Below are 20,828 nucleotides of genomic sequence, written 5' to 3' on the forward strand. Positions count from 1 at the left end.
TCAAAAGCAGGAAAGCTTGATCCCTTTTTACCCATCTTTAAATTTGCAATCACGGTTAAATTAATCTTATTCAACATCTTGGTTAAACTGCATTTAGAAAGAACATGAAGCAACAAATGAAGTTTGCTGCACCTGACAGGTACCACAGAAGACAACCAGTGTATGCTGAAGTCTAAAAGACTTTGTCTACAACCGCAAATTATTCAACTACCAAATATAAAATATGCAGCTTTCATTTGAGTTTATGTTAAGTCAAACTGAAGGACTGTGTATTAAGAGATGTACTGTGAACACACTGTTAATAAGTTGTATGTAAACACCTTCAAATAAAAAATGAGAGTTAACCCTTTTTGAAATCAAGGCTGCATATTTCAAGAACATAAATATCTAGAAAGTAGCAACAACATATCTCTTAACTCACAAAAAAAGTTTGAAATAGTTTGGCCCATTTGTCAAATTAAGTTAATAAACTGGCAAAAATATGTTTAAAGTAAATTTACCCCAAATTACCATTTGTACATTAAACAGTTTACAAAAGGAGTGAGTCTGTTTATGCAGAAGTGTCAGAAATAATAAGGTTTACATGAAAATGGATGTGTTTGGGAAACACTGGGCATATGATGAATAAGACTTGGATTGTACCGCACGAGTTGTGTGATAGTTTGTAAACATATGTTTTTATATTGTTTTTGCGATTGTTAAAAGCAGCCCCCGTTTATTACAATTCTTCAAGAATTTTGTGTTTTTGGATTCAAGGTAAAACGGGATGAATAACAGATATACAAGTAATCCATACTAATGCACTTTTGCTGTATGTATCTCTAGCGTCCACTCATTTTCTTTGCATTTTATAATGCTACTACTGCCTACATGCACATGAGGTATGCCATTATTTGAGCAATTTGTGAATTCCTGTTTCCAGCTGCATTATCAACAACCAACCGTAGACACCACAGATTATTTCTAAAACATTGCTGAAATTAGATTAGATTAGATTCAACTTTGTTGTCATTGAACAGAGTACAGGTACTAGGACAACAAAATGTAGTTTAGCATCTAACCAGAAGTGCAGAGTAGTAAGTGCAAGGTATTTTCATATGAACACAGTGTATAAATATAGTGCAGGTATGAATTGAATATGCTATAGGATATATACAGAGAATGAATATGTAATGTGATATGTGAAATGTTTGCATGGATGTCGCCTGTCCTGTAGTTCTCTCCCCAAAAACACACTTTTTCACAGTAAACTTAACAGACAACAAATATAGCTGATGCAAAAAACGTCCCTAGTTGACCTCTTTCAACCTCACTTGTGACAGAAGTTTCAAAGCACTCTAGAGCTGTGGCTTGTATTGTACCGGTGCCCAGCAAGAATGTGATAAAGTTGTATCGCCTTTCTTCGCTTTTGGCATATTAATTGTGGATAATTTCACATAAAATAGAGGGTTGAGAACTGTAGGCTCTTGGACCAAAAGTGCTCAGAGTTGAAGTCCTCTCTGGAGAGGACGTGGGAGCCTCTGGTGAGCCATTATAAAATGCCTTTGGTGTGATTTAAGGCAGGCAGTGTGCTGGTATGGCTGTTATGTCTTTCTCTATAATCTACTTGTCAGTGCACACTGTCAGCAGCCTTCAGCGAGCTGCATACCTGTTAATACAATCCCAACACCCGGGCCTGTAAAAAGACACACTGCCTAGTGATGTTACATCACCACGGCCCCGACGATTCACCCTCTGTGGCCTCACTGCAATGCCAGCATGGCCGTCTTTCATGGGAACTGCTCCTGACCACGCTCGTGAAGACGCTAAACAAAAGTCTCTCATCAGAATTTACATCTTGTGCTCAGCCGAGTGAAAGTACAGATAGCAGGTGTAGCAGCTTAATAACTTCCCCCTTCCTCTCCTCTCACACTGACACATTTTTAACAGCTGAGTACACAAGCCTATCTCTGCAGCTTTGATGAGCCTCCAGATCACATATTTACTTTTGATAACCTTTTCCCAGCTGGCTGCAGCACCCAGACTATCCGCAGACAATCAGAGGAAATCCACTTGAAGTCCCATGAGGTAAGAAATAGGAACCAATACGCCCTCTAAGCTGGTGCTTCATACACTGCCACTAGACTGCAGCATGTCTGTTTACTCCTCATTTCCATCCTGTTAGTGACAGATTGCCCGAGGGGAGGAACATATTCATGAATACTTTCCACATGAGAGGCAAGGTGAGAAGAAATGCGCTGGGAAGCTTTAGCAAAAGATCATTCTCGATAGATAAACATGTTTGTTGCATCCGAACGACTGTGTCTGCAGATCTGAACCTGGTTAACCCGAACCTACCAGCTGCCCATTAGTCCTAGCTGATACAGCAGACCAGCAGGAATGCTTAGAGTTTAGCCACACAAGGAACCTTTAGACAGCTCCACACCGGAGCGAGAATAAATGTAGGATTTCGATGGGAGAACCTCTCTGCTTCTCCCAGGTTTGTCCTGTAACCACTGGGGCTAACAGTAAACCCCATGACACACAGTTCACAAGCTCCTCACTCTTTCCAATCAACAGAACTTAGTCTGTTTTGCTTGCGAATGTACTTTGGCTTGTTCTATTTTAAAACCCAGACCCTGGTTCAATCCCCCAACCCACCCCTCCCCAACATGTCATGATGAATGGGATGAATCAGGAAGCCTAGTTTACAGTATTACTGGAAACATGGGAAAAAATGCAGATGGCAACACATTAAAAGAAATTTGGAGTAAATATAGAAGCTTTTAATTTATTAAAAAATTGAAGGTTTACATGCTGACAGAAGCCATGAACTGCCATACAGTAGTTAGTCACAGGAAAGTCCCATTCCTTGCACTTAGCTATCTGTGCAGTGCATCTCAAAGTTTAGTCAAAATTTCAAAAGAAGTATGGTACACGTCAATGGATTATCATTTGACTAAATCTATAACCTTGGCCTTGTGGTTACCATCATTTTCATCAGTCTGGTATTTGTAAATATATTTCCAAGGTCAAGGTTTGCCCAGGCTTGTTTAGTAAAGGAGAATTACTTTATTGAAATGGACAGCATTGAAAAGAACACCCACACACAAAAGAAAGCCTAAAAATGTCAGTCAAGGCTGCATTATGTTTGCTCAGGTTTGGTCTATTTTGTGTCATCAGAAAACTTTGGAAAGTTCATAAAATACGATGGAAAATTACAAAGCTTTTTTTATTGTCCTAAATTAAACCTAAAACTTTATTGCTGTCTTTATGTGGGGTTTATATGCTTTTATGTGGAACCTTTGGTACCAAATAGACTGGACCAGGCTGTAAAATCATCTCATCTTCACTTCACTAGAAAACCTGTGTTTCCTATGAACTAAACCAGTTTAAAAACAAATATTGTCTATGTGTAAAGCTGCAATGACAAGTCGATTAGTTGATTAGTTGATCAATAAAAATAAAATTGCTGACTTTTTTTGATAATCAATTAATCTTTCAGTAAGTTTACATGCAAAAATAGCAGAAAATGCTTTTTCTCAGCCTCTCCAATATGGAGATTTACTGCTCTTCTCAGTTTTATATAATAATAATAATAATAATAATAAACAGACAATATTTGGGTTTTGAAGTTACAAAACAATAAGTAATTATTAATTGATAATCTACTGATTATTTTTGATCTGCATACCATTATTTTGTGTTGAAACATCTAATTTATTACAGCATATACAGAGGTGAATATGTCAATGTTTTTTACACAAGCAATAACAACAGAATTTGGTGACTTCTGGATGTAGAGGGAGACTAGCCCAACTGAACTCGATGACCCACCTTTTTTCCCTCAAATCATAGTTCTATTTGTGGTTTTCTGGTGAGACCATATATTGCTTCCTCTTTTGGTTGATTCTAATTCACCACATTGTGACTCAGAGAGGACAATGTGGTGTGTATATATAGCTTGACTGACTTTCTCCATTGGCTGAGTCATGATAATGTATTTACCAACACACTTAAAGCGACCCAATTTCTATGGTGTGTTTTGAAACCAAACTACAATATTACATCTGCTTTTTCTACAATCTATATTACTGTATTCAGCAAAAAAACAATGTAACTGCACGGTTTTGCACATATCAAACGCTTCTCCCATAACAATAACAATAAAAAACAACAATTATAGTTCCTATTTATATTCATAGTATTATACTAACACAATTTCTATACAGTAGCTTCATGCAAAAACAAATATTTTAACCCACAGAATTATATTTTTTTATACCGTATTTAATTTTCTCTATTAACAACATACTCCTTTTTTTCCTCAAATCATAGTTCTATTTGTGGTTTTCTGGTGAGACCATATATTGCTTCCTCTTTTGGTTGATTCTAATTCACCACATTGTGACTCAGAGAGGACAATGTGGTGTGTATATATAGCTTGACTGACTTTCTCCATTGGCTGAGTCATGATAATGTATTTACCAACACACTTAAAGCGACCCAATTTCTATGGTGTGTTTTAAAACCAAACTACAATATTACATCTGCTTTTTCTACAATCTATATTACTGTATTCAGCAAAAAAACAATGCAACTGCGTGGTTTTGCACATATGAAACGCTTCTCCCAAAACAATAACAATAAAAAACAACAATTATAGTTCCCATTTATATTTATAGTATTATACTAACACAATTTCTATAGAGTAGCTTCATGCAAAAACAAATATTTTAACCCACAGAATTATATTTTTTTATACCGTATTTAATTTTCTCTATTAACAACATACTCATCCTTCTATTATATTATATTTGCGCAATAAATGCATAAACGTAACATGTAAATTGAAAATAAAATACGCTTGTCTCTACTCACAGTTCTATAGTGTACACAGTAAATCGTGATGTTTTCACTGTAACGAAATCTAGCCTTATTTTCAATATTTGCACAGCATAGGCGCATGTAAAACAGTGTTTCCCCGTGTGTAGTAGTGTGGAGCAGCATTACTTACTCTCTGCGGTGGCGGGCCGGAGGCAGGACGACAGACCCAGCATCAGACCCCAAAACAAGGTCAAGCGGCTCCTTTCCGTTCGAGACCTCATTCCTGGATGAGTAAATCCTCCCAAATCCTGTAAATAAATATGTCGAGGGGAGGAAACGTGGGCAAAACCTGCTCAGAATTATTAAAAAGCTTTTTAATCTGCAGCCAGCACCTTTTAGCAGTTAGCCGGCTAATGGAGCTAATAGCTACTAGCAGGATAGCTTTCTCACGTTTCCTAGTGGGAGTCCCAAAAATCACCGATTTATTCCTCTGTCTAGAAAATATGAATTCATAGTTCTGTTTTTATTCCTGCCAAAAACAACACCACGTTGATTTGTGTAATGAAACCAGAGCGGTTAAACTAGCGGCGGGGATTCCTCTGTAATCCGCATCTTCACGCTCCATATCTGGAGGAAAAGCGTCCACCGTCCCGCTGCTGGAGGATCCTCAGGAGGCACAAAACGTGTGAAAAAACCCCTTATAATCGGGATGGAAATGGGCTGCCTAGGGCATACAGGGACATATTAAATCGACACGCAGTCCCGTTGGGTGAACGACACGACGTTTGTTTCGAAATATCCAGGATAAAATCTAGTTTCAGACCGCAGCCTCCTTCTTCTTCTCCTCCTCCTCCTCCTCCTCCTCCTCAGCCGCTCATCATGCACATACACACCGCGTTGTTGTGGTAGGAGTAATTCACCTTCATATCAGCGGTGGATGGAGTATTTGACCTTATTGCTTTGGGTCAGGTCAAGTCCGTTTGCTGTCTAATGCCCTCCGTCGACAGAGAGCTGATCGGGGAGCGGAGCTGGACAGATTAATGTACAGGTACACAGAGTCTCCTCCGGTCAGTCTGCAGTCTGCCGTGTTCGCTGTAAACACGGCGCCCTGCACACAGATCGTCTCTGTTTGGGAGGATGAATCACTCGCGCTGCCGCCCCGCCTTCCACTCTGGGGAAGTGGGCGTCGCTCTTACTGCAGTTTAGCGACTATAGGAGAGCAGTTACCATAGTGACTGGTCTGGTACTCACGAGAAGGTCACTTTTATCTCTTAACAGTATCGTTCACTGAAGAAAAGATATATTAATAAGCGGACGCCACATGTCACCACTTTATCATAGGCTATAATTTGAGGACAATTTTAGTACATGTACAAAGTACTTGATACCTTGCCTCCAAGCTCAAATAATAAAAAGGATGTTATTTAAAAAGTGTGAATTAATTTATTATCTAAGTAAACTAACTTTAATGCCATTAATTCCCAGAAAGTTGACTTTTAATTCCCCCTATCCAATTTGACAATCCAACAGCCCCCATAAATTTGGAATCATTTTGTTGTCAGACACAATCCTCTGTTAATTGTGGTTTAATTTTCATTGTTATATGTTTGGGAGTGATTGATAAATACAGTTTTGAGAAGATATGCACTTTATATGTCAACAATAAATTACATTGTCACAATCATCGCCAGTCTTGACTAAGGACTTTAGTGCAAAGACTTGAGATTTGCTTTTGACTTGTAATCACAAGTCAAAAGCAAATCTCCAGACTGTTTTGAATGTAATGAAGGTGCCAAACTGTATTTTAAAAAAGGATTAGAGAGTTTGGTAATCAAAAAAAGTAATAGCCAATAATGTAATAATTTCCCGAAAACATAATACATTTTGCACTTAACATGATAGAAAATGTAGTACAGTAAATGTACATTCACACCAGCCACAGAGGCAGGGGCTATAAAGTGGGCCGTCATTAACCTACCAGTAGCATACTTTCCTATCTGACAAATGCAATAATTTGTGCACTTCTTCAACGCAAAGGTCCAAATCACCACAACAGATTTAAAAAATGTAGACAGAGTGAGACCTCACATTCTTCCTTCTCCTCTCTGGTCGCCGCCGTAGCGGCTCCGTTTACGACGCGGTGTGAAGGAAACCCGGGATGTTGATCCAGGATCAGGGTTGTTTTGCTGCTCACAAACACAGCGGAGGGCTGCTACAAAGATCGTGTCTGTCTGCACCACCTGTAATTACACTCTTGAATCTACGCAGTCACAGCTGTGTCTTTGTATGTTTAATTATAATAAGCCTGTCATTCATAAATGAACAAATATCACTTGCGTCTTCATATTCACACATTGCTTTTGGCGATTAGCCTACAAGTGTCCTTTTTTATTGTTATCTAGACACATGTCATGGTTGTTTTTACATTATGATTTAATATTAAGCTATATAATTATGTTTGATGCACTGGAATATAGTTCATTTAATATTTCAAGCAACTAATTAAATCACAAAATCGCATTATTCTTAAACCCCATGCATTTTATGTAGGCCTATATTTATATATACAAATACACACACACATGCACATATAGTTTGGCTCTGGGTAACCTCTGAAAAGACACCGAAGTACTGCCATCTAGAGGGGAGTTAACCTAACTGCAGACCTCAAATCTACTGGTAAATACAAAAGAAGTAAAACTTAAAACAATTTAATTTGCTGTAAAACACTTTGAAACATCAATATCAAGATATGGTTTGAAATAGGATTTTTTTTTTTGCATATCATGGGAGGTCGCAGTGGATGTAAACCCTGAAAGCAATAAAAAAAAAAAAGTGTTCAACCTAAATTTCAACTGTTAACCATTGCCTTGCATGTCCTTTTGAAGCTACAAAAGAAAAGATTAAATTAATTCATAATGTAGCCATGTGAGCTTATATAGGGAGACTAAACAGTTAAAGCTGCACCCCCTCACCTGGAGGATTTTAAAACAATCAACCTCATAACACTGACTTTCTCTTTGTTTGAGACCCAGACAGGTACAGTTGCAAAGAGCTTTTGAGGTCTGAGGCCCAGGCTGAGGAAGTGGAGGACCAGCAGCTTGTGATGCTGTGAGAGAAGTGCAGACAGTAAACAAAACCGTCCATAGAAGGGCCCCTGACAGTTTTGATTATCCCTGTAATTACAGGCCGCTTTCATCACTTCACAGAGCAGAGCACAGAGGCATTATTTGAACGCCACACATTACCTCAGCTCTGGCAGACAGCACTCGGCATCCGTCACAATCCAACAATTAGCACTGAGAGGAGCAAAAAAATGCACATTAAAAATGAAGTGAATATCAGTGGCCACCCAAGAGTCCAAATACAGTGAGTCACCCTGTAACAAGTGCTCACTGTACCAACATGACCTCCCTGTGCCAGAGAATGTTGTGCCTGTCCACTTGCATTTGTTAAGTCCCTATTAAAGTCCCCATGAAGGCAGCCGGCGGGCCCACCTACCTCGACTGTCCCGGTGGAATCCATTCTCGCACTGCACTCATGTGGAAATAAGCCTGTTTACCACCAACGGGTCACACATGCTAATGAGCGTCTGTTTGTTTTCCACTGTGCTCATGCAGGAGGAAGGGAATTTAGAGGGGAAATAATAGATGATATGCAGACAACAGCCCGGGTGGCTTTGCTGCACTAATGATGAAAAACGTAGAACAGAGAATTAATGGATATGAAATCAGAACAGGAAATGTGGTCTGACATTTAGATCACTCAGAAATACACTATGTTGGCTGGCCTGGTTTAGAAGTATTGGGGTAATTGTAGCTCAATAATCCCCAGACACACTGGCAATAGACCACAGACCCAATAGGCTTGATCTGATTAACCCCCATCTACCAGGTAAGGTATAAAAATGTTGGATACTTCTCTACGCTATAAACTGTAGAGCCTTTCATGTATAGCAGAGTTGTAGACTCAAGTCACATGACTTGGACTTAGGTCAGACTTGGGTCACAACTTGATGACTTTAGACTCAACTTCACTTGGACTTTAATACTAATGACTTGTGACTTCACTTAGACTTGGGTGTTTTGACTTGAAATGACTTGATACCTTGCCTCCGAGCTCAAATAATAAAAATGATGTTATTTAAAAAGTGTGAATCAATTATAATTATTATTATTATTATTATTATTATTATTATTATTATTATCTGAGTCAACTAACTTTAATGACATTAATTCCCAGAAAGTTGACTTTTAATTCCCCAGATCCAATTTGACAATCCAACAGCCGACATGAATTTGGAATCATTTTGTTGTCAGACACAATCCTCTGTTAATTGTGGTTTAATTTTCATTGTCATATGTTTTAGAGATTTATTAATACAGTTCTGAGAAGATATACACCTTATATGTCAAGAATAAATCACATTGTCACAATCATTTCATGGAAAAAGGTAAAATAATTACAATGATGGTGAAATGGTTTGCATTATGGCTTGTTTTGGACTCAAATCGAAAAAGGTATTACTCTAGACTTCGCTAGTCTTGACTTAGGACTTTAGTGCAAAGACTTGAGATTTGCTTTTGACTTGTAATCACAAGTCAAAAGCAAATCTCCAGACTGTTTTGAATGTAATGAAGGTGCCAAACTGTATTTTAAAAAAGCATCAGAGAGCTTGGTAATCAAAAAAGTAATAGCCAATAATGTAATCATTTCCTGAAAACATAATACATTTTGCCCTTAACCTGATAGAAAATGTAATTACATCAAAAACATTTGCAGGAAGTAACATGACAACATTGTAGGTGATGTTTTCGCTGCCTCACACCAGGGTCCAGTCTTTAAATGCTGGTCCTGGTCCTTTCTTTGTGGGATTCGTATGGGTTTCATCCCTCTTTCTAAAGACATACAGGTATAATACACTGACTATGGATAAGTACCTTTTCCAACCCCACTTCAAAAAATCCAAACTATCCCTTTAAATATAGAGGTACATACAAATATCCAATACATTTATCAGCTACAATCTATTTCAAGGAAAAACTGTAAATTTAAACGTGACAGCATGCAATCATTATATCAATGATTATTTTGCAGATCATAATTGGTATAAATATTAGGACAGCAACAGGCTGCAGAGGCAACAGAGAGGAGCCTTATTAAAACTCCACCTTCCACTGATACAATATTTATACCTTTGTATGTGTGCATGAGATGGACAAAGTGCTTTACAATACAATAATTTAACTGCAAATAAAATGTTTCTTTGGCCGTATACAGTCTTTGGCACACATATATGATATTGATTTAAAAATGATTTATTTTATTTTTTAAAGATATTTTACAGCTACATTACATACATTTTTGCACATTAAAACAAAGAAAGGTACAGCCGGTGTGACATCACTGACTGCTTTGATATTTCAAGGCAGCATGAAGACAAAGGTACAAAGGGTCCAGTAATTACATGGTGCCTCAGTTGCTGGTGCATTAGCCACAAAGACTGCAAAGTTATGCAATGTGGCGGTAAAAAGACTCAGAAATCCTGATGACACATGGGAAACACAGAAGAAGAGAAACAGTGTAAACCCTAGTGTTGACACGCAATGGGACCTTACAATGCCACACATGGCCTAAAAAAAATGGCCAAACTGCTATACTACCAGGATCTAAAGATGTGTCAGGTCGATGAGTTTTGAGAATTAGCGGACATACAAATAATTAATGTTTATTTATATATATATATATATATATATATATATATACCAACACGCTTTATATGCTGTATGTGTTCCATGATGATATTTTGAGTTAATTTTAGCCATAGCTGCAGGAAATGGTCATTATTTCACATGCACAGTCTATAAAATATATATTTACAAAATTTGAATAAAAGAAAGAAGGCTCATGTTTAATTTATTTATATATTAATGTCCCAAATGCTAGCCATATCCTGGTTTTGACCATATTTGGGATATGATATTTACATGGACTAAAAAAAAAGCTAATGATTTTCACAGTGTACAAGTTTGTAATAATCTGTGTGCAGTTCTGTCTTGATTTATCACCATCTCAGTCAATATATTTTGTACAACAAGGTCATACATGCCGTCATTTCTATCATACTATCCATTCACAGGTTTATCAAAACCGGCATACACAAATTCCAAAAACCTGATTAGAACGGCACAAGTAGGCACATAACGAACTCAATGACCTTCACGGAACCAAAATGTATGGTGTTTGTAGGAGGTCGACTTCTGAAAGTGGAGACGCAACCGGATGTTACCAACTAACTCATCCGGCAGCTGAGAGGCCGTTTAGCACTTTAGCTAACGTCATCTAAACCGTGAAAACCTTTAGATTTTAACAATTACTTCATATTGTAATTTGACACCACCAAAGAACAAACATGATTAAAGCCATCTTGATATTCAACAACCACGGAAAGCCGCGGCTGATCAGATTCTATCAGTATTTTGTAAGTATTTATGGGGATACTGTTCACAACATTAGCATATTCTATAACTGTCTTCACTCTGGGTTAAGAGGGTTAAGAGTCAGTGTGGGATTAACTTTTGTCATCTTCTGCATAATCATCCCGGCTACAAATGATGTCAATAGCTTGCTCGGTGTGTGTTTTAAAACGTTTATTAACTAAGTTACAACGTAAACATAACGTTAGCTGATGCTAGCTTTTAGTTGTGTAGAGAAGCAAATCGTCACCCTGTTAAAATAATCGTCTAACTAATATTTTCAAGTTTTGCAGGAAACACAAAAAACTTCATCAAAAGTGTAACATATGACATTTATTGATCATTTCACTCAAAAAGGATGTAACAAAGGATGGCTATTGGCATAGTAATAACACTGTGTCTAAATTATGTAACTTAATAGAAATAAATGACTTAGGCAATTTTTTGAACATGCCTTTGTGACTTAAGCAAGATATGGTAACACTTTATTTTGAAGGTGTCTACATAAGAGTCACACAAGCCTGTCAGAAACATGACATGACAAGTATCATGAACATTAATGTTACTTCAAAGTGTCATTAATGTTCATGACACATCCCATGTCATGTTTATGACACACTCATGTCACTCTTATGTAGACACCTTAGAGTAAAGTGTTACCAATATTAGTGTCAACAATAAAACACTGATAAACTAAACTGATAACTAAACAATCTCCCTCTAGCTCTTCTTTGCTGGGTTCTTATCTGATGTCTATGAATGTGGCAAATTGTCAAAGAAGTGATGATCTTAAAGGGATAAAATCACATGATCTGATCAACTGAGGATGTAGGCGATTTTACCATAGGTGGCCAGCGTCATGAGGAGATGATTTATGCACAAAAAAAAAATGGATAAAAAATGACTTAGCCGATTATTTTAACAGTGTGACGAAATTGTATATCTAGACACTTTTTAGTTTCAGTTCCCTCCTGCTCAGGCAAACACCACTCTTTGTTACATATTTTGACAATGTACGCCTCCCTAAGCAGAAACTGATGGGTTTTAGTCATATGCGATTTTGCAAAGGTACATTACACTACATTGTTAAGCTAATAATAAATAATTAAATTGGCCTATAGTTGGTGAGGAAAAAGTGGTCTCGGCCTTTTATAAAGCACAGTGAAGCGAATGTAAACACCATGCATAATTAATACTAGCTTACTAGCTCCCCACCAGTAACTTTTTCTGAGTAAATACTTTTACACGAGGGTAAATTCAATTCATTTTGGTTGGTTGTACAGATTGGGGTCTTAGATACATTATTTGTTGGGAGGTGAGTCTCTCTCGAAGGTTATTGATTACTAAATCTTTATTATGAAGGAACATAAAACATCTCAACATCCACCTTTTTCTATGATGTAATTGATTTGTAACTGTCATCTATGAATTGGAATTTCAGAATGCATGAAAGGTTAATCAGTTATGGTTATTTAAAAAAATATATTTTCTCAAGGTCTCTCATTTCTAATGTCTAAGTCCAACGTGTTTTCCTGCAGGCGGAGGACATGCAGCAGCAGATCATTCGGGAGACTTTCCATTTGGTGTCTAAACGTGACGACAATGTTTGCAACTTCCTGGAGGGTGGAAGGTGAGTACTGCTGTGTGTTTCTGCTACATTTTGACAAGTGAATGACTAGGCATGTATTTATACTAGATGGATTGTTTGCAGCAACTATGAAAAGCTGCTGCAGCTGAACTCGTTTTATTTATGTTGTGATTGTTTAATTCTCTGAACCCTCATACAATTTCAGGGGGATTTTGCTTCCGTCACATCACTTTGGCCTAGTTTTTCACAGTTTTGCACTTCTATGGAAACTGCACAATCATGGCTAGAAGGAGAACTCAAAAATGGCTTATGTGCAGTATGACACAGTTATAATGCTGTAAGTCATGAATAACAAAAAAAAACTGAATTAAATTAAGTTGAAAATGTATCTTACAAAAACTTGATTTTTTTTTTCAAAATCCATATATTCAACATTTTCCAAGTGAGGTGAACAAGTGTTGCAGATATTGATTCTACATGCAATACATATACATTATCCTCTCCTCTCTGCTCTGTGTAAACAGCCTGCAGCTCAATCAAGTTTTGTTGAATCATGAGTTCCCAGTTGCGCTGGGGAGCTCAGAATTTAATGTTTTTACAGGATTTGGTTTGTGCAAACAGTTTTGGCAACATTTTAAACAGGACTTGTATAATTAAGTGATTTTGATGAAAATTACTATTTTCAACTTAGATTTGTTATCTGTTCTGACACAAATGTAAAAACACAACAATTTATGTTAAATGGTCTAATTTTGGCTCTTTGTTGTTGTTTTTAAACATGCTTTTCAAAGGGTAAATGCATAGACAGACTTAGTGTGACAGCTAAACATGATATGATACATTTGGAGGCTGTAAGGCAGGTCTGTCATTTGTGTTTTGATGTGAATTTACATTTTTGACTAAACTTAAAATTGCCATTACTATAAACCCTTGGCTACATTTGTGGCTTTTCTCAATTTGGTTTAATGTCACTACAGAAGCTGACATCAGCTGACAGGAGTCATGCTGCTGCAGCTGATCAACAGCTGACTGCAGGTGCAGTACCGTGACTAGCCACTAGATGGCGGCAAACTCGCAAAAGTAGATTTGATCTCAGTTACTTCTCTTCTTCTCTCATCCACTCATTTACATACCAAACTCCAACTTTGAATTCAATAGCATACTTTTAATAGTTTGAACACATTTCATACCTGCTGTCAGAATTTGCACAGAGCATAAACACCTGAATTTTCTTGATAAGTCATTTTTGTCACATTTTTACTTCTTTCAGTCTAATTGGTGGCTCTGACTACAAGCTGATTTACCGGCACTACGCAACCCTCTACTTTGTCTTCTGTGTGGACTCGTCTGAGAGTGAGCTCGGCATCCTGGACCTCATCCAGGTCAGGTTCTATATAAGTAATGTGTGCTTTTTGAAGTAAAATGGCCTGTTTGCTCATATAATGGTTCAAGCTTGAAAAGAAGACTCTTTGCTCTTCCCTTTCTAGTTGTTTGTAATGCTGGTTGGTTACCCAAGAAATGAAACATACTCTGCTGTTGATTTCACTTGCAATCTTTTTGGATAAGACAGTAAACCATAAATAATAATTAATTTATACATTTTTATTGTCACTGTGGGAACACTTTGTTCTTGTGATAGCACATAAGAGATAAAAACTATTCACACTTGCAACAATTAGTGCCATAATAAGTTCAACAAAAACCTGCAGCCACACGGCCCTTTGTGGAATAGTTTGGACATGCCTGCAGTAAACCATAAATAATAATGAATTTATACATTTTTATTGTTTTATTGTTACTGTGATAGCACATAAGAGATAGAAACTATTCACACTTGCAACAATTACCAGATTAGCAGTGAGTAAGCTGACCTTCTCGGCCGTCCCACTGATAACTGACATCAGATATGTATCAGCACTATCTCTCACCATTATTAAAGGACAGTTATGTTTGTGTAATATAGAACCAGGGGTGCATACCACTGGCAAATACTTTGCATTCCTTTTTTTTGGTCTGTTCCTTAAATATCAACAGTCTGAGAGTATCACACTGACAAAACAAACACATGATAGAAAAGTAGGAATACTTTTAATTAATAACGTGTTGATGCCATGATTGCAGAATCCTAAAAGTAATAATCTTTTTAAGATTTTTATTTAAATTAACGTCCGTTATTAAGTCTCTTTCTTTTGCTGAATTAAGTAAGACAGTGGTGATTGAGCCTATATCCCACCGATGAAAACCTTTGCATTTACAGTATTATAAACCAGGTGTTTGTGAAGACTTTCCTAGTGGCAGGCCAGTACCACACCTGCTCCTGCAATTATCACTTATCACCACAGGTGCCACCAAAGAGAACAAAATAGAAATCTTCAAGGTTCTAACTTTACAGGTTGGCCCACGATTGTGATTGTTTAAAACTGATCCCACCATGACCTGCATTAAATCCAAATGTTTAATTTGAGCCTCACTATTAATATTATCATCAATAATTGTATTTTTATCCTAAATGCATCACCATTTCTGTAGTTCTTTATGCTTAGAATGAGTCAATAAGCTATTGCACCAACCACTGACTTCCTGCAGGTTTGGACCTTGACCACATTTACTCTGTTATTTAGCAGACTAATAAGAACTGTTTTTAATTAACATTAATCCAAATCTCTGAGGAGATCTAGCATAATATTATCAATATAATCCGAATCTCAAATAATAACCTTAAAAACATTTGAGGCTTCACTCTGCTGGTGTTGATTTGAGGAATGAGATGTTAAACTGTTCTAATCTTCTTCATTGTAGGTGTTTGTGGAAACGCTGGATAAATGCTTTGAAAACGTGTGTGAGCTGGACCTCATATTCCACATGGACAAGGTGAGAGGGGAACAAGAGGCGTTTTCTATTATAGTTTTAATTTAGTGTTTTTGATACTGTTGGTGCCACAGTGTTTGACTGGAAACATACACTACCGGTCAAAAGTTTTAGAACACCCCAATTTTCCAGTTTTTTATTGAAATTCAAGCAGTTCAAGTCACATGAACAGCTTGAAAGGGTACAAAGGTAAGTGGTGAACTGCCAGAGGTAAATAAAAAACGTAAACTTAACCAAAACTGAAAAATAATGTACATTTCAGAATTATACAAGTAGGCCTTTTTCAGAGAACAAGAAACGGGTTAACAACTTAACTCTATGGAGTCTTGGGCTATTTTGTCCATTTTTGAATTCTTTTCATGTCTTTGTAAGTTATTTTGTTTCTTTTTTTTTAGTCATTTTGTGTCTTTTGGTGTCTTTTTTTAGTCCTTTAGTCCAACATAAAATGTGATTTTGACTCTTTATTTTACTTTCAAAACACTATCATGCTCAATAAAGTTTAAATGTTGCAAATGTGCATTCATTTCAGAGTAGACTGAGACATTAAACTGCATCATTTTCAATTAAATTCTGGAAAAGTTGGTGTGTTCTAAAACTTTTGACCAGTAGTGTATGAGTAACTTTGACTTGGATATAGATCAAGAGCACAGTATGACCTGCTGAGGTATGCTCATTTCCAGTGTCAGAACAACCCGCACTGTTGGTTTTTAATCTGTGGAACAACAACAACTCTGCAACACTCCCATGCAACCTTAATTAGCTGTTGATGTAGACTTCACAATAAAAGTTTTATGAGAAAATTCTGAGCTGTAGAAAGCACTGACTCAGTCACGAGAAGTAAATGAGGTTAGTTGAGGCCAGTAGGTCAACTTCTACATTTAAACATTTTCTTTGGCACTATTTTTAGATGGAAATTGGTTCGGCAAAAAGACTCTGTTACCTTTTAACTTGTAGCTTGAAGTAATCAGAATATAGTGACGATGGGAACGTTGAGGTCTCTGCACATCAAGTCTGTTATTTTCATCTAAATATGTCAACCTCATGTTTACTCCATTATGTTTACGGCATATGTGCCAACTCGGAATCAGCAGTTTGTTAAAAATGGTTTTGTTTTTCATGTTTAACAAAAGGTTCAGAAAAGGGCAACTTTTTATTTATGATGGAGCCGCAGAGAGACGTGACCCAGAGGTAATGTGCGGTTTGTCTCTTCTCTCAGCCAGCTGCTTTTCAGAAACAGCTGCGTTGCTGTAAATGATCCAGTTCCTTTTTGCTATGTGAGACCAGCATTTGTTACAAATATTGTATTTCAAAGTGAGCTCCTGACATACAGTAGATCTTGGAAGAACAATTCTGCAGCTCTAAATTTCATCCTCTTTTTCTCCCCTCAGAAATGAGAAAATCAGCAGTGTCAGAGGGCTGCATTTTATTTTAAAATGGTATTATTTGGAAGAAATTATGAAAAAAAAACATCGGGGTTTCTTCTTGTAGAAATGTAATCAGATGATGATAAAGAATTACATTTAAACTGTGTGAGGGCTCCTTAAAAAGTAAGATTTCTTCAACAAGGCCTCCATTCCTCTGCCTGGAGCTGAGCTGGACGTGTTGCTGGAGACTAATCACACACATCTATAGCCATCTTGATTGAATTTTCCCAGCAGGAAATTGATGTCATGTGGTGCAGTGGGGCTTGGTCTGAGGAATGTTCCCAAGATGAATCTTGGAAATATTTCTACTAGAGAGAAAACCTTTGGTCTCTGGACAGCATCTCCCTGCATAGCATTGTGAAATTCAAGTTTGTACATGCAAGCAAGGTTAAATAGACTCAATAGTCTGCCCTGGACACATGTACAATATATAATTTAATTGTAATAGAGCTTTATGGAATGCTATACCTAACTGATTTGAAGCGGTTTCAGGCAAGACTGTTTCCAGTTTATCATCATAAAGTTCAAAGTCGCTCTGCTGTATAAGACAGTAGTCATGTTCCTCGTTATATTTTCTGACCACAGGAATTCACTAATCTCAATCTCTGTAAGAGTGAAATTGAAACTTTTTCTTTCTGAACCCAGAGTGAGATCTATGTTTCAGAGAGGACTGAACTCCTCAATGAGATTTTTTATCCTTCCAGGTATAAAGAAACACAAATGATCTGAGCTGCAGGACTGTAAAATTCTGAACTTTGCACTGCTTTAAACACTTACACATGGCTGTCATTTAGAGCAGCCAGATGTTGTGTAATCCAGTTTTTATTATTGCATTTTCCTTCTGACATCATACAAGGTGTCCTGTTGCACTTGGCAGTGTATTCTCAATGTCAAAATCACAGCAGCCAGGCAAAGAGACCTGTTCTAATGACTGAATTGATTTGTACAGTGGTGTACAGGCTATCACTGCGTATTAACCCCTGATCCGTGTGTCTGCAGGTCCATTATATCCTGCAGGAGGTGGTGATGGGAGGCATGGTGCTGGAGACCAACATGAACGAGATCGTAGCTCAGGTTGAAGTGCAGAACCGCATGGAGAAGTCAGAGGTCAGTGTGTTAGCCACATTAAAGGACCGTGCCTGTGTTTTTTCACGTTTTAACCTAAAGACTGCAACTTTTTGGAACGTCTCATTAGTGTGTAGTAGGGATGTTCCAGACGACTAATTTCTCTGCCTTTCAAACAAACGTCAATTAGTCAGAAAGTAAGGAAACAATAAGAACACTGGCTAAATTAAACACAATTTTATCTGTAAGGTTAGGTTAACCCATTGATGCCTGAAAAGGCTGTAAAACCTCTGGGCGATTTCAAAATAAGCCCCTAAAACCTGAAGTTTTTCTGGAAATTCAACAGAAGTGTCAACGCTTCGACTGAATAATAGATTTTTCAGCCTCTGTAGCAGATAGAAATGAAATTCAAAAAGTATTTGAGAGCTTATACAAATACTACAAACCGACATATCCACTTTCCAGGCTCCAATGGGTTAAGGGTTTTGCATGTATTATAAGAGCCATTTCAAATGCCACATAAACAATATGTCCCCAGTGCCAGTCGCCCTGTCTCACAAACCTGGTGTGTGGTGTAATATTTGTTGAAAAGCCAGCAGGGACCTTGGTCTATGAGCAGTCATGGTTTGGCATCGCTTATACCATTAGTGTCTTAGTATGCAGGTTTGATTTATTCAGCTAGCTGGCATACTTTAATGTTTAATATGTTTTAAGTGATCTAAACATGCACTTAAATCATAAGTACAGTCTGACTTTTAAATGCCTACAATTTTTTAGCCCGACCCATGTGGAATTTTTAAGACTGATGCCGTTACTGATTTTAGAGGGTAAAACATAATCGATAACCGCTTGAATGAAAATAGACTTTTAGATTTTACTATGCAGCATCCTAAAATGATCCAACTTATAAAACTTTATTAAATAATATTTAACATTGTTATACATTATTTTACATTTTACAGACAATGTATAACTGAGAAAATAAAGAATAAATAGGAATAAAATAAATAGCTAAATAAACATTATAACTGTTCAGTGTCAGTCAATTGCTTACTATTTAAAAAAAAATGAATAGCTAACAGCGTTTCAAAATTGTTCTAAACTTATCTAATAATCCAATCTAAAAGTTCTCATAGCGGCATATATCAGACAGCGTATATACAAAGATACCGATATGTCTTTGATCGGCCTATAATATAATAAAAAGTCAACTGATACGTCTGTCAGGCTCTACTATGTTTTCATAAAATACTGACCGTATGCATGCAGGAGTTTTTTCCATTGACAAAAGAAATATATGCTAATGATTTCCCAGAGGCTGTAATCACACCCAAAGTCCACTCATGGTGGCTTTAAAGTTGTTTTCCCTGTTGTTTTGTTTTGTCAGGGAGGTCTATCAGCGGCCCCTGCTCGCGCCGTCTCTGCCGTGAAGAACATGAACCTCCCCGAGATTCCCCGCAACATCAACATCGGAGACATCAATATCAAAGTGCCGAGCCTCTCCCCGTTCTGAGCAGCGTTCCAGCTGAGCTCTGCAGGGCTGATGTACTACTGATGCAGTTCCCCTCCACCCACTTCTGTGTTAAATACAGAGAAAACAGTTTTATATGTGTTTAACTGGAACCACAGCTGCTTGTTCTCCCCCTCATTCCTATCTTATTACATTAGGGGAGATAAGCAGTGGAATATTTTTCAGTTTCTGCTGTATACAAGTTACAGATTCCTCCAGCTGAAGGATTTGCACAATAATGTAAATTTTGATTCTATGAAGCATTAAGAAAAATATTAATATCGATGTATTTTCTTCTGTTATTTGTGTTTTACTTTTATTTCTCTAGTTGATTTCCTACTCCCTTAAAAAGAGAAATGAAGAGTGTTGGCCCAGTGCTTATTTTCCTGTAAAACTCTTCCAAATCTCTGACATTCATTAGCAGTCTCCTGTCCAAGGTTTATAAGTTTCCCTCTGTCAGGAGGGAGCTTTTGGACATGACACAGCTCACTGTCATACGATCTTTTGGCTTCTGTGTTGGGATATAATTACTCAAACACATCTTTATCTCCGGTTCCAAGTGTGTGTTCATACAGACTGGGATTTAACTCTCTGCTTGTCACAATTTATCCCCCCAGCCCCCTCTGTAATATATTGTGTGTTTGACATCTTTGTGATTTGTGAATAACGTTATTGTTCTCCTGGGTGCAGACTGTGCTCAGTATAGTAAATGTAAATTCAGTTTTGTTCAAGCCAAGTTTTAATGTGCTGTGATATGATCTTGCCAACATCTGCTCACAGAGTCAACAGACTTACTTTGACCTTTTTTGGATCTTTAAATGTTTGTATGAAATGTGTTTGTGTCTTATTGGCTGTATTCAGTGGTTTCATTTCAGCTGTTTCCTGGTAGAGTTTCATTATGTTGAGCCTCTCAAGGAAGACGTTGGTGTCAAAGACATTCTTTGCCATGGTAAAATAAAAATATTAAGAAATACAAATTCTTGTGGCTTTTCTTGCTGTGTGTTGACTAATTCAACCAGGAGTTTTTAACGTGTCAGCAGATAAGATGAGTCACAGGCTGTGGTGAACCCAGCATCAGCATGGGAATTTTG

General features: G+C 37.3%; 2 protein-coding genes across 2 annotated transcripts in view; one reads left to right on the plus strand and one right to left on the minus strand.

Annotated features, from left to right (window-relative positions):
• The window catches only part of LOC131985707 (insulin-like growth factor 1 receptor), a 54,289-nt gene extending 48,350 nt beyond the window's left edge, over positions 1 to 5,939 (minus strand). Inside the window, exon 1 of the mRNA XM_059350851.1 lies at positions 4,997 to 5,939. Coding sequence (XP_059206834.1) covers positions 4,997 to 5,087 — 91 coding nt within the window. The 5' untranslated portion in view covers positions 5,088 to 5,939. The remainder of the gene's footprint in view (positions 1 to 4,996) is intronic.
• A 5,123-nt stretch (positions 5,940 to 11,062) lies between these two features.
• On the plus strand, positions 11,063 to 20,460 carry ap3s2 (adaptor related protein complex 3 subunit sigma 2). The gene is made up of 6 exons (XM_059358788.1): positions 11,063 to 11,287; positions 12,821 to 12,912; positions 14,141 to 14,252; positions 15,670 to 15,741; positions 18,162 to 18,269; positions 19,615 to 20,460. Exons 1-6 carry the CDS (start codon positions 11,219 to 11,221, stop codon positions 19,738 to 19,740), a joined length of 579 nt encoding a protein of 192 aa, XP_059214771.1. The 5' UTR covers positions 11,063 to 11,218; the 3' UTR covers positions 19,741 to 20,460.
• Positions 20,461 to 20,828: the final 368 nt, after the last annotated feature.

This window comes from Centropristis striata, chromosome 2 (assembly GCF_030273125.1).
Source record: "Centropristis striata isolate RG_2023a ecotype Rhode Island chromosome 2, C.striata_1.0, whole genome shotgun sequence".
NCBI classification, from domain to species: Eukaryota; Metazoa; Chordata; class Actinopteri; order Perciformes; family Serranidae; genus Centropristis; species Centropristis striata.

What these genes read in the sequence shown, in the direction of transcription:
- ap3s2 (XM_059358788.1), top strand. Translation starts at nt 11,219, where the DNA reads ATGATTAAAGCCATCTTGATATTCAACAACCACGGAAAGCCGCGGCTG. An exon ending in GCATCCTGGACCTCATCCAG is followed by an intron (nt 14,253 to 15,669) that starts GTCAGGTTCTAT and finishes TCTTCATTGTAG; the next exon opens with GTGTTTGTGGAAACGCTGGA. An exon ending in TCATATTCCACATGGACAAG is followed by an intron (nt 15,742 to 18,161) that starts GTGAGAGGGGAA and finishes GTGTGTCTGCAG; the next exon opens with GTCCATTATATCCTGCAGGA.